General features: G+C 41.4%; 1 protein-coding gene across 2 annotated transcripts in view; it reads left to right on the plus strand.

The window, feature by feature from the left end:
* Positions 1-11,607, plus strand: part of LOC147014638 (short transient receptor potential channel 7-like) — a 110,652-nt gene extending 99,045 nt beyond the window's left edge. For both annotated transcript variants that reach the window (XM_085852765.1, XM_085852764.1), the window contains exons 10-13: positions 4,069-4,287; positions 6,123-6,203; positions 8,107-8,182; positions 8,813-11,607. In XM_085852765.1, coding sequence (XP_085708891.1) covers positions 4,069-4,287; positions 6,123-6,203; positions 8,107-8,182; positions 8,813-8,973 — 537 coding nt within the window. In that variant the 3' untranslated portion in view covers positions 8,974-11,607. The remainder of the gene's footprint in view (positions 1-4,068; positions 4,288-6,122; positions 6,204-8,106; positions 8,183-8,812) is intronic.
* The last annotated feature ends 892 nt before the right edge of the window (positions 11,608-12,499 follow it).

The raw sequence follows: 12,499 nt of genomic DNA on the forward strand, positions 1-12,499 counted from the left end.
AGAGCGGATGGTTACCGAGGTCAGTCGGTCCAAATGCCCAATTTGCCGCTTCCCAATTTCCCAACAGGCACTCTGCTAAACCAATGAAAGAAACACAGAAACGAGCTGAAACATTGAACAGGGGATTTATTTATAATGGTGGGGGAGGGGGGGAGGAAACACACAAAGAGCAGAGTTATCACGACTAAAGCAAGGCAAAGAATATACAACAAAAAGCACTTAGACAATTGCTACTTATGGACTGGGCTCACGGACACACACCCAAAAGAAAAGATGGCCACGGCCTTTATTCGGCCCTTCAGCTCGGGAGGGAAGGTGAGCCGAAGGGGAGAACATGTCTCGCACCTCCCCGCCTCGTGCGGTTTTCGATTATCCAGATCGGCGGGACTCGAACCCGCAACACAATGCAATGATGGACGCCAGCCGGCACTAAGGTGGATCAGACAGAACGCCAGCAGGCCAGACGAGACGACCAGGCGACGTGACCTTGACTCAGCCTCCACTGGACCTCAACACACTCTGGCCCAAAAACTGCGCTGGACTGATCGCAACCTCGCTCGCGCACCGTCAGGTCTCAGCACACTCTCTCTGGTCGGTTTGATCGCACCAAAACTATATCCCCTTCTTGTCCAGGGGGGGAGGGGACGCCTCCTCGTTACCCGCTCTCCCTCACTGGATGGTTTTGGCGCGCAAATGCGCTCGTTGCCTCTGTCACTGGCCAAAACAGGCGCCAAGTCCGTTGATTGGTCCGGGGGCGTGGTGACATCACGCGGACCACCCCTCACACAGTGGAGGAGTCCCATTGGTTGAAGGACGGCAACTTCGCTCGCATCACCCCGATTGGGTGAGAGCCGCCGCTCGGTTCTGCCTTGAACTCCGCTCACCGCGGGTGCTATGGCGTCTGGTTGAGGAAGCAAGGTGAAGGCGTGTTGTTGTTGGCTTTGTTGATGTAAAAATGTAAAAGAAAACCCTGACTATCAAAATAACTCCACAGCGCACGAACATTTAATTCCCATTAGACTAGGGACGGTACCCTAACTAGAAACACATACTTACCGATATAACTGATCTATAGGGACTCTGACTGTTGTGTGTTCATGGCTTCCAAATTCGTAACATGATAACCCCTCCCATTTTTACTCAACTCGACCTTGAGAACAAACATCTCACCTCAACAAATATTTGAGTTGTATATAATAAACAATTCATCCCATGTCAAATCATCAATATACAACCATTGGCTTTAACATCAAACTGAACAATCATGCCACCTAACAGTCATATATAAAGAATTTGCAACATCATTTTACTATTTTTGAAGAAAACATGTTGTTGAGTATTATGTTTATGAAACATTTTAAACACCCCTCAGAAATATGCATTTGGAGGATTATCCTGAGATAATGGAGAAACATAGTATTAAAACATTCCTGATATATTTACATGTATGAACATCAAATCACCACCTCGAAATATCATCTTCATATCACATCACCTCTAAATATCATCTTCATATCACATCAACTCTAAATATCATCTTCATATCACATCAACTCTAAATATCATCTTCATATCACATCACCTCTAAATATCATCTTCATATCACATCACCTCGAAATATCATCTTCATATCACATCACCTCTAAATATCATCTTCATATCACATCACCTCTCAATATCATCTTCATATCACATCACCTCTCAATATCATCTTCATATCACATCACCTCTAAATATCATCTTCATATCACATCACCTCTAAATATCATCTTCATATCACATCAACTCTAAATATCATCTTCATATCACATCACCTCTAAATATAATCTTCATATCACATCACCTCTAAATATCATCTTCATATCACATCACCTTGAAATATCATCTTCATATCACATCACCTCTAAATATCATCTTCATATCACATCACCTCTCAATATCATCTTCATATCACATCACCTCTCAATATCATCTTCATATCACATCACCTCTAAATATCATCTTCATATCACATCAACTCTAAATATCATCTTCATATCACATCACCTCTAAATATCATCTTCATATCACATCACCTCTAAATATCATCTTCATATTACATCACCTCTAAATATAATCTTCATGTCACATCACCTCTAAATATCATCTTCATATCACATCACCTCTCAATATCATCTTCATATCACATCACCTCTAAATATCATCTTCATATCACATCACCTCTAAATATCATCTTCATATCACATCACCTCTAAATATCATCTTCATATCACATCAACTCTAAATATCATCTTCATATCACATCACCTCTAAATATAATCTTCATATCACATCACCTCTAAATATCATCTTCATATCACATCACCTCTAAATATCATCTTCATATCACATCACCTCTAAATATCATCTTCATATCACATCACCTCTAAATATCATCTTCATATCACATCACCACCACTATATATCATCTTCATATCACATCACCTCTAAATATCATCTTCATATCACCACCACTAATTATCAACTTCATATCACCACCACTAAATATCAACTTCATATCACATCACAGCACCACCTGCTTGCCTCCCTCTCTCCCTCTTTTGCACATTTTGTTTGCGGGAGTTTGACATCTTCTATTGAACTCAGTGTTTTGTCACTGCGATCATTCAAACCACTCTCGAGAGATTATTGATTGTAACTGGCAGGACATTTCATCTTTTGTGCTCCAACACTCAGGCTGAAATACTCTTGGCATTCTTTTATTCTTGGTAAATCTGTGTAGTGCAACAAAACTGTTTAATACACCCATGTCATACTAATAGTGGTTTCTGTGTACAGCAATCAGAAAACATAATACCTTCTCCCTCTCGTGAGGAAATACCGTGTAGGGATTGTACAGGAGTAGTCCTTTGCTGAAAGGATGGACCTGATGAATAAGGTGATCAAGCCGACCTTCATGGCAAAGGGAATGTCATTCACAAAGTAAATTGGGATCTCGGAACCATAGCACCAAAGAAAACCTCAATGGACCTGCCACATCCATTCACAATTGGTAATGGACAATCAGATTAAGGGGTGCAGGGGCTCAGTAAACAACCTTTATATCTTCATATTACGTCCAAAAAGATGAAGGAAATCCAATCTCTCTTGTCACCTCGTGTTCCCCATACAACCTTTCATCTCTCTCCTGCACTCCACCCACCCCACCCTCAAATCCTTCTCAACTCCTCCACCCTCTCTTTCTATTTGGAATCCTCTTTTCACTTGCTTCACCATTATATTTCATTTCATCACCCACTCCCCCATCCTGTAATATGATAACATTCTGGAATTTACAATACAGCAACACTTTCACGGCCATTACATTAAAAGCAAAACCTTATGGTAATATTAGTGAAACAATATAGAAGCTTGACGTCCTGTAAACACTTCGTACCTGCACACCTTGTCACCTGATGCTTGTAGATCGCTCCAGCCTGGAGTTTTTCACACGGAATGGGCACACCTGTTGGGCACACGTTGAGCTGAGCATCTTGTGACCTACAGGCAATTGTCTTAATGCTTTGTTTGGCATGGTGTACCCAATCATTCTGGGAGTAAATAAACCTTATGGTCCATTAGGTTAGAACCATTTTCACGAGGCTTCTCAATACTCTATTCAGACTTCAGGAGTGAAAACGATCGGTGGTGCAGAGATAATTGATGAGAAACAAATCCCCCCACATAATGTGGTTTCTTTGCCATTTGGTGCTGATTAGATGCATTTCTCAGTGCTAATGTGTAACCGGTCCGAACCCTTCACGCTAATGGCCATTTTTATTGAGCTAATAATCATTCGATCATTGGCCTACGTGACTACGAGAATGGAAATGACTTCTTTGTGAGTATCCATGACACTCTTTGATAAATTAATGTTGCTGCCTTTGCATTATCTCATTGTATTGTGCAGTTTCCTACCAAGGCAAAACAACCTTAGCTCCTCCATGAACCTCAACCTCCGGTATTTAAAAAAAAAAATACATCAAAGATGGTTGCTTAATTATATTGCTCTGTGCCATTGCCGTACAGGATGATGCTGATGTTGAGTGGAAGTTTGCACGTGCCAAACTCTGGATCTCCTACTTTGAGGAGGGCCGTACACTTCCTGTGCCATTCAATTTGGTGCCAAGTCCAAAGTCCATAGCCTACTGCCTACTAGGCATTGGCCCAAAAATTCTTCGGGTCTGCAAGAGAGCCAGCAGTGAAAGAGCAGTGAATTCTGTGCCTGAAATGGAATCTATCTCAAAGGTATAAATGATTAATATGGAATAGGCAAAGCCTAGAAGCGAACGTATAATTCTTCTTAAGGGGCTCTCACACCTTGATGTTTTAGCCAGCGTATGGCAACGTATCAAAATGTATGTAAAACGCTGGTGTACGCTGAACTATTGATGTTTTTTTTTAAGTTTTGGGCGGATAATAACGTGTTGGATGTATGCATAACGTATTAGTAACGTACACAGAACGTTTCAATCACATATAGATAACTTATACCAACGAATGCTGAGCGTGTTGTCAGCGTTCACAACCTATGCCCAACGATAGGCTAACTTATGCATAGCGCAGCAGCGTATCGCCGACGATCACGTGGCGTAGGCTATTAATAGGCTGTGGCTCGACGATTCAAATCATAACCGCACTAGACATCGACGTGTGAAGCCGCTGTCACACCTTGACGTTTTCGCCAGCGTATGCCGACGTATTAAAAATTTGCCGAACCAAGCTGGCACACGTCGAATACGTTATGGGTAAGTTTTGTATATGTTAAGAGCACGCTGGCATACGTCGTAGTATGCTGGCGTATGACACACGTTCCGCATACGCTGGGCATAAGTTTTGGGCATGTTACGCGATCGTTGACACACGTCGACACACGTTACTTGTACGTTACTCATAAGTCGAAACACGTTGAGGTAATGGTTGGCGTCAGTGTTCCAGACTCCCTGTTTTTTTTTTTTTTCGTTTTTTTTCTTCGGTATGACGGTGATGTTGACACTTCGATTTCTATTGTGGTTATGATTTAAATCGTTGAGCGGAAGCCTATTAATTATATTATATTATAACCGCACTAGAAATCGAAGTGTCAACATCACCGTCATACCAAAGAAAAAAAAATCAGGGAGTCTGGAACACTGACGCTAACCATTACATTGACGTGTTTCGACTTATGAGTAATGTACAAGTAACGTGTGTTGACGTGTGTCAACGATCGCGTAACGTGCCTACAACTTATGCCCAGCGTTATGCGGAACGTGTGAGTCATACGCTGGCATACGTCGAAAAATTTCAAGCATGGAAAATTTGTCTAACAGCTCGGCGTACTACGACGTATGCCAACGTACTACGACTTTTTTCCTGCATACTACGACGTATGCCAGCGTGCTCTTAACGTATACAAACTTACCCATAACGTATTCGACGTGTGCCAGCGTTTTAGCCAAATTTTTCATACTCAGGGATACGCTGGCTAAATCGTCAAGGTGTGACAGGGCCTTTACATTCGATGCTGCAAGTTCCGGTTACTTCGGCCTGGATTCGGGATCAGTGATCAAATAATGGAAATCACAATTAAAAATTATTTTTTGATGATGCGGGAGATATGGTTATTAAAATCAGTGGAGGAAATATACACCATGCCTGATATTTGGGTCTTTCATGTCTCCGACGATGCCTTTATCTCCTGGTACGCATCATTCCCCATGACAAAAACCAGAAGCAAAAGGGTCATAGCCGACGACACTGAATCCAAATTGTCAGGGTATTGAGTTGTTGTTGTTGTTGTTGTTGTTGTTGTTTCCTATTCTCTCATGTGCACGCGTTGAGTATGAAGCTCACTACGTTAGCTATAACTATGTTTGAACCATATTATTGACAGCCCTTAAAACATCAGACAGGTATATGAGAAGGATAGCAGAAAATTGAATTTAAACACTTATCTTATGGAATTCCAGCAAACCGTTCCAATTTTTTTTGTTTGTTTTTAATCAGGGGTACGTGAATACACATAGGTTTATGGAGCTATCAGGAATCATCACCTGTCACGGAGGCATGTTCCTAATTAAGATTTTTTTTTTGAACCATAGGATCAAACCAGCCAGGTCAGTATGAGAAGTGTAGAAAATCGAAGTATTAACAGCATCAGCCATCAACCAACACGCTACCAGGTAAGTATGCACATGAGATGCAGCTGCTGACCGAGCGATGTTTTGAATCCTGAGAGCAATTGACATAATACGTAGAGAAAATGACTGAATTTATGCCATCTTCCCTGGTGTTCCCACACCCCTTTCCCTACACATTCTCGTTCACTTCCCTCCCTCCGAATGCACGACAATATTTTGCCTTTATCACCCATCACACCAACTCCTCTGCCCTCCCTTTTGTGCACCATCTGTTGGATGGACATTAAACTGATCATCACGTCTGCCACAGGTTGGTAGATGTCAAATATCACATGGTGTCCTTCGTGAAGAGTAGGCGAGTTATCGCCGGCACATTAAACAAATTACAGGTAGGAAGTGCTTTGGTCTTCTCGGGCATCTCTTCAGACCTGGTTACGCCGCTTGTTATCTGGTTTCTGTCTGGGAAGCAGTTTCTACACTATAAACAAATTGACCAGGTAGTTTGCATGTTACATGTGAATGGCCTTCTTCAAATACGAAGGTCAACCAATTCTATAAGATATACGATAGATAATACTTTACAGTGAAGTAATTCACTCAACATTGGTGTGATATATTTCACTTGTACATGTGAATTGGTTGACCTTTATAGACAAACACATTGGATATCACCAGGAGTGTAGTGGTGCCGGAGCGCACCAGTGCTGCTCCGGCACTTCAATCCATCCGAGGCGGAGTTTAGCTCCACAACAGTTTAACAAAATACAAAAAAAAAACACGTTCAGATCAGTTGAGTTATTATGCTTTTTGTGCTTTCATGGCAAAATAATCAGGGAGAAAGCTTGGCCTGAAGCTTAGATATGTCGATACGTTGAACACTTCGTCGAGGGAGCGATATTATAACAAAATACATGCTATAAGCAACATAGACACATATTAATTGCCGAATACAGCAAGGTGCAGAAGTGCAATAAACTTGGCAACCATTTTAAATCCAAATTAAGTGAATCATCTTATGTTTACTAAAAGTATTTACACCCTGGAAGACATGAAGGCTTGGAAAAGTTTTGATGCTGACAACTTGTTGAAGTCTGGGTGGATCGGTGATGTGGCTGTTAGTGTTCTTGTGAACGATGGCTATCATGTTATATGAGTAAAGGTCGGCATATAACATAACACATCAACGGCAGACTCATGTTGGCAGAGCAGGTAAGCATGACGTTATGTTAACATCATACATATCTGCTCTGCCATCTCCTTTAATACTCTCGGATGTTTATCCGGCCCCAAAAGCTTTATCTTCTTTTGTCAATTCCAAGAAAGACACCAACTAATGTGAAAGGCAACAAAATAACTAATGTCAGCAGACTGGACTCCCAGTTTAACATCCATATGAGGAGGGCACACAGACACATTGATGAATCACTCAGCCTGTGAGAGACTGCGATGACAGTTTATCATGGAGCTGGGTCAGGATTCAAACCAAGACAAGAGAGCTGAGAGCTGAACATGCTCTTTGCCATTCTGCCAGCCCTTACCACATGGTACAAAATAAAAAAATTCAAAAACTTCTCTTTATTTCTTAAAATACATTGTTTTGTCGAAAAACAGTGGTTTGACAACCTCATCTGATTTTTTCTTTAAAATAGATTCGAAATTGTGAGATTAAGTCGGTGTGAGTGCTAAGCTTTTGTTTATTATGGTAAAATGTGTGTATTTCACCTTTCACACATTTGAGTACTCAATTGTTAAACCTTGATGTTACAGTCATTCTGGCGATGACGTCACTGCTGACATTTTCGCAAGGCTCCAGTATGTTAAAATTTGGCACTACACCACTATATATCACTGATAAACAGATTTATAATGTATGACTCATTGTTTACAACTAACCTAACACTTACACCTCATCCATTTTGCCTCAACCCTCCCCCCCCCCCAAAAGAAAATAATGAGACGTCTGATCAAGAGATACGTCCTGAAAGCACAGTTTGACAAAGAGAATGATGAAGTGAATGAAGGTTGGTGCTATTCTCATGCATATGGTGACACTTGATCAATGATGTTGTTGCACATGGTCATTAAGCTTAATAAAGGATGAGCAATGGTTAATTGCGATGTGTTTCTTTTCCCTGGTTGTTAAGTTACAAGGATTTATGGAGATTCTGAAATGAATTTGACAATCCTGTGGAATTACGATGACATTTTAAGGCCCTCTATGTGTATGGCCGAGATGACACCAGAATTTCAAAATCGTTTTTCTTTATAGTGAATTCAAGTGAATTAAGGGGCCAGATATTTATTATGGACACCATAAATGTAAGAATGATTGAACTCCTTCTTCTCACCCCCTCCCCTACCCTGTAAATGGCATAGATGCCCTTCACATCCCCTACCCACCTCTTCCTCTATATATTCCCTCCATTATCTGTCTGGTTCCACCTCCCCACCCCTTCTTTTCCTTCTTTTTTTCCAATTTTAATGTTCTCAATTTTACCTTCAACCCCACACCCCAAGTGCATATATAACAAATAGTTGCCCCCTTATTTAATGAACAAACCTTTTGGCATTTAAATCTTCTACTTGGTGTTATAAAATCATTACAAAAACTCGATATCTGTACATGGTTGCTTTCATATCGAAACCCACAGGTGAACTAAAGGACATCAAACAAGACATATCCAGCCTCCGATATGAGCTCTTGGATGAGAAATCTCAGGACATGGCTGAAGACATGGCTGCTCTCATCATGAAGCTCGGAGATAGGTTTGGACTCAGTCGTGAGCTCAGCACAACGGCACGGCCCAGCTAACTGCAGCTTGGACGGAATCGTGCGACAGAAGCTACAAACCTGATCTACGACGTCACAAAATAACGTGAATGAGATGCGCAATGTGGGATGCGCGCCTCTCGGTGGTCACAAGATGTCCTGCATCGCTAAACCACAAGCACATGGTCCCTGGACGTCCATACCAAACCGCTACTTCAGCGATATCTCCTTCGGAGATTCGGGAAAAGAAAAAAAAATTGACAAAAAATAACACAAAATGAAAGGAGCAGAATTTTGTCTGGTATATTGTTAATCGTTAATAATATCCATATATGTACACTCTGTGTAAAGTATTCCCATTACATTCCTATACACATCGTTATATGGCATTCCATAGGATTTACATTGTATCACTCAGTGTTTCTTTTGTGAAATCGTCTTATCCATTGAAAGTCTTTGTAGCTCACGGGCATGTTATCGCCTTAACAAGAACTAGTCTGATAACCTAGAGTGGTAAACCTGGATGAACCATTGGTTTTATCATAAGTTTGCAAAGGTAACGGTGTTTGCTGAAGAGCACAACAATTGCTTTATCACATCACAAGGCAATTAAAACATTTCAAACTCATAACATGTCTGGAAACGCGAGTTTCCACGTCCTGAGGATGAAATTGTCCGTGGAACTCGTAATTGTATCCTTGTATTTTTCACATCTCACTTTTTGGGTTATCATCATGAATCATGTACCGTACCTATGACAAGCTTTCGATTGGTGTTTCATTAATCTTCTGCAAGAGCTGTAGTTCTTACCAACTCTGATTATAATCATCAGATGTCAAAAATAAACAATGTGAAACGTTTAGATTAATTTACTTCTGCTTGTTTCGCTAGCATTCCTTAATATCTGAGTTATTATGTGTTAGGTACAAGCAAAGAAAAAAAAATTCATGTTCCTTCATGGGAAAACTGGCTGATGATCCCAAGAATACAAATAGAATGCAAATCTATTGAATTCAAATATGGTAGTATGTTGGTATTTAAAACGAGTTTGCAGGTGATTTGTTCACTTGCTTCTGGCTCAGAAAGCTTGTTTGCACCTGCCTATAATATAGCATAATGATATTTGGTCTGCTTCACCAATGACACACTGAAATCGCACACACACACACATCACTCATAGGACGGCTTGCCATTTTAACTCAACTAATGAGGGGGGAATCCACTCCGTGCTGATGACAGCCAGTGAGACAGAAATGCATCCGTGGATCGATTCTTTTCTGGGTAAGGTAGCTGGCTTTGCAAAAATTGCCAGTGTAGGCTGACTGATGCTATGGTTAGCAATTTAGCAGCTGACACTGCTTTTTATCAGTGGGCAGCTGTGTCTTTAACAGACTGTGACGAAGCTAGAATACGTATTTATCCAAAAACACACATGAAGAGACCGGACATAGTACTCAGATACAAAAAGGAAAATAAGGCATTGCTCTTTGAGGTTTCAGTACCAAGTGATTTTGGTCTAAATAACACAGAAATCAAGAAAATGACCAAATATCAAGACCTCAAGAATGAAGTGAAAAATGCTGGAAGATGAAGAGCACCAACATTGTATCAGTGATAACTGGAGCAAGGGGAATGAGAAAGAACCTTACGAAGATCTTAAAAACCATCCCTGGGAATATGACTGCAAATGAACTGCAGTTGGAGGCTTCCAGGGCTCAGTGACGATCCTGAAAAGAGCCCTCGGAACAAAACTCGAGAACAGCACAACTTCACAATTTAGACCTTGAATCATGATCCTTCACTGAAACGAAGGTGGATACTTTGAGTCCTGGGAGGACTCCGTTCCACCTTCTGAAATCCGAATTGTGGAGATAACACTCGACGACACACACACACACACACACACACACACACACACACACACACACACACACACACACACACACACACACACACACACACACACACACACACACACTTGGGTTTTTTTTTTTAAACATGCATATTGTAGAACATGTGTGATATCAAGGATTATCCTAATGTAGACCAATTCCAATAGATTTATTTTAAAGAAATGGGTCCTGCATTGCCAGGCCTTTCTGTTATAAATGGACACATTAGTTGGGGTGAACTTAGTTCAACATTTATTATGAACTTGGCTTTCAACCAAGACTTGGCTGAAACAGTCTAAAAGCAGGTAATATCTACCAATGACAAAACAGGAAACCCATTAAAAACCACTCCATCCTGTCCCTAGATTGTAAGAATCTGTTTTGCCAACACAAGCAGCTCAGTCATGGTGATTACTGGAGACACTTCTGAATTGCTGTCCAATGAATCTAAATACCAAAAGGTTTTGGTCTGTTCTGATAAACGAAAGATTGCCACAACTTTTAAACGTGAGATGATTTTGTTATTCAGTCAAGGGAAGACAATTTCTCATGTTAGTTTGGTTTTCATTGCTCACAGGAATGCAATGTGCACAGAACTCGTTGGGCACGTGGATGTAAACTATGTAATATATGTTCCAAAAGTATATTTCTGCAGTGAATGAAATCAACTTTCACAAGCGATGATCTAATTTAACCTTTATTGACAACCAACTGGTGCATTTTATGATATCCTTGTGTATGATATGTAAAATCGAACAATAAACACAAGTTTGTCATCAAAGAACGTTGTTATCATGATGTCTTCTGTAGAGACTGGTGTTTTGGTATTGTGGTCTCTCTTCTCTCTTCTCTCTTCTCTCTTCTCTCTTCTCTCTTGTCTCTTCTCTCTTCTCTCTTCTCTCTTCTCTCTTCTCTCTTGTCTCTTCTCTCTTCTGTCTTCTCTCTTCTCTCTTCTCTCTTCTCTCTTCTCTCTTCTCTCTTCTCTCTTCTCTCTTCTCTCTTCTCTCTCTCTCTCTCTCTCTCTCTCCTCTCTCTCCTCTCTCCTCTCTCCTCTCTCCTCTCTCTCTCTCTCTCTCTCTCTCTCTCTCTCTCTCTCTCTCTCTCTCTGCCTTGTGGCTGCTGGTAGCATCATTGGTTAGGGACAGAGTTATGCCACTGATGCAGTGCCCCTATTACCAGTACACTGGTTCTCATTTTGCCAACCTCAGAAGAATGACAGGCTGAGTCAGCCCCACCTGGTGTTAATTCAGCAGCTGATGGGGTTCAAACTCAGGATCCTTGGAAACAGAGCCAGCCACCCTCACCACAAAGGCAATGCCAGGATTATTGGGGGTTGAGGTCAGGTCAGGTATGGGAGCATGTGTCAGAGCAGTCCACTTTCCACCGGTACTCCAGGGGCCTTTGTTTGGCCATCCCCCAGGCAGATGCCTGGCCCATCACCATCTCCTTGAGATGTTGATCAACCTGCTGCAAGCAAGAGGCACGTGGTCAGCCCATTGGCCTCATCCATTCATGAGGCTGCCTCGCTGAGAGAATCTGGTGAGCAGGATCAGCGTCAGGAAAACGAGTCACATGTCCATGCAGCTGCAGCTGATGCTCATGGACCATGCAGGTAACAAATCTCATTTGAGTCTCTCTCAGCAACCGCTCATTGGACACAAAGTCCGACCAGCAAT

This window comes from Eptatretus burgeri, chromosome 13 (genome assembly GCF_056783735.1).
Source record: "Eptatretus burgeri isolate ZD-2024b chromosome 13, Ebu_testis_v1, whole genome shotgun sequence".
NCBI lineage: Eukaryota > Metazoa > Chordata > Myxini > Myxiniformes > Myxinidae > Eptatretus > Eptatretus burgeri.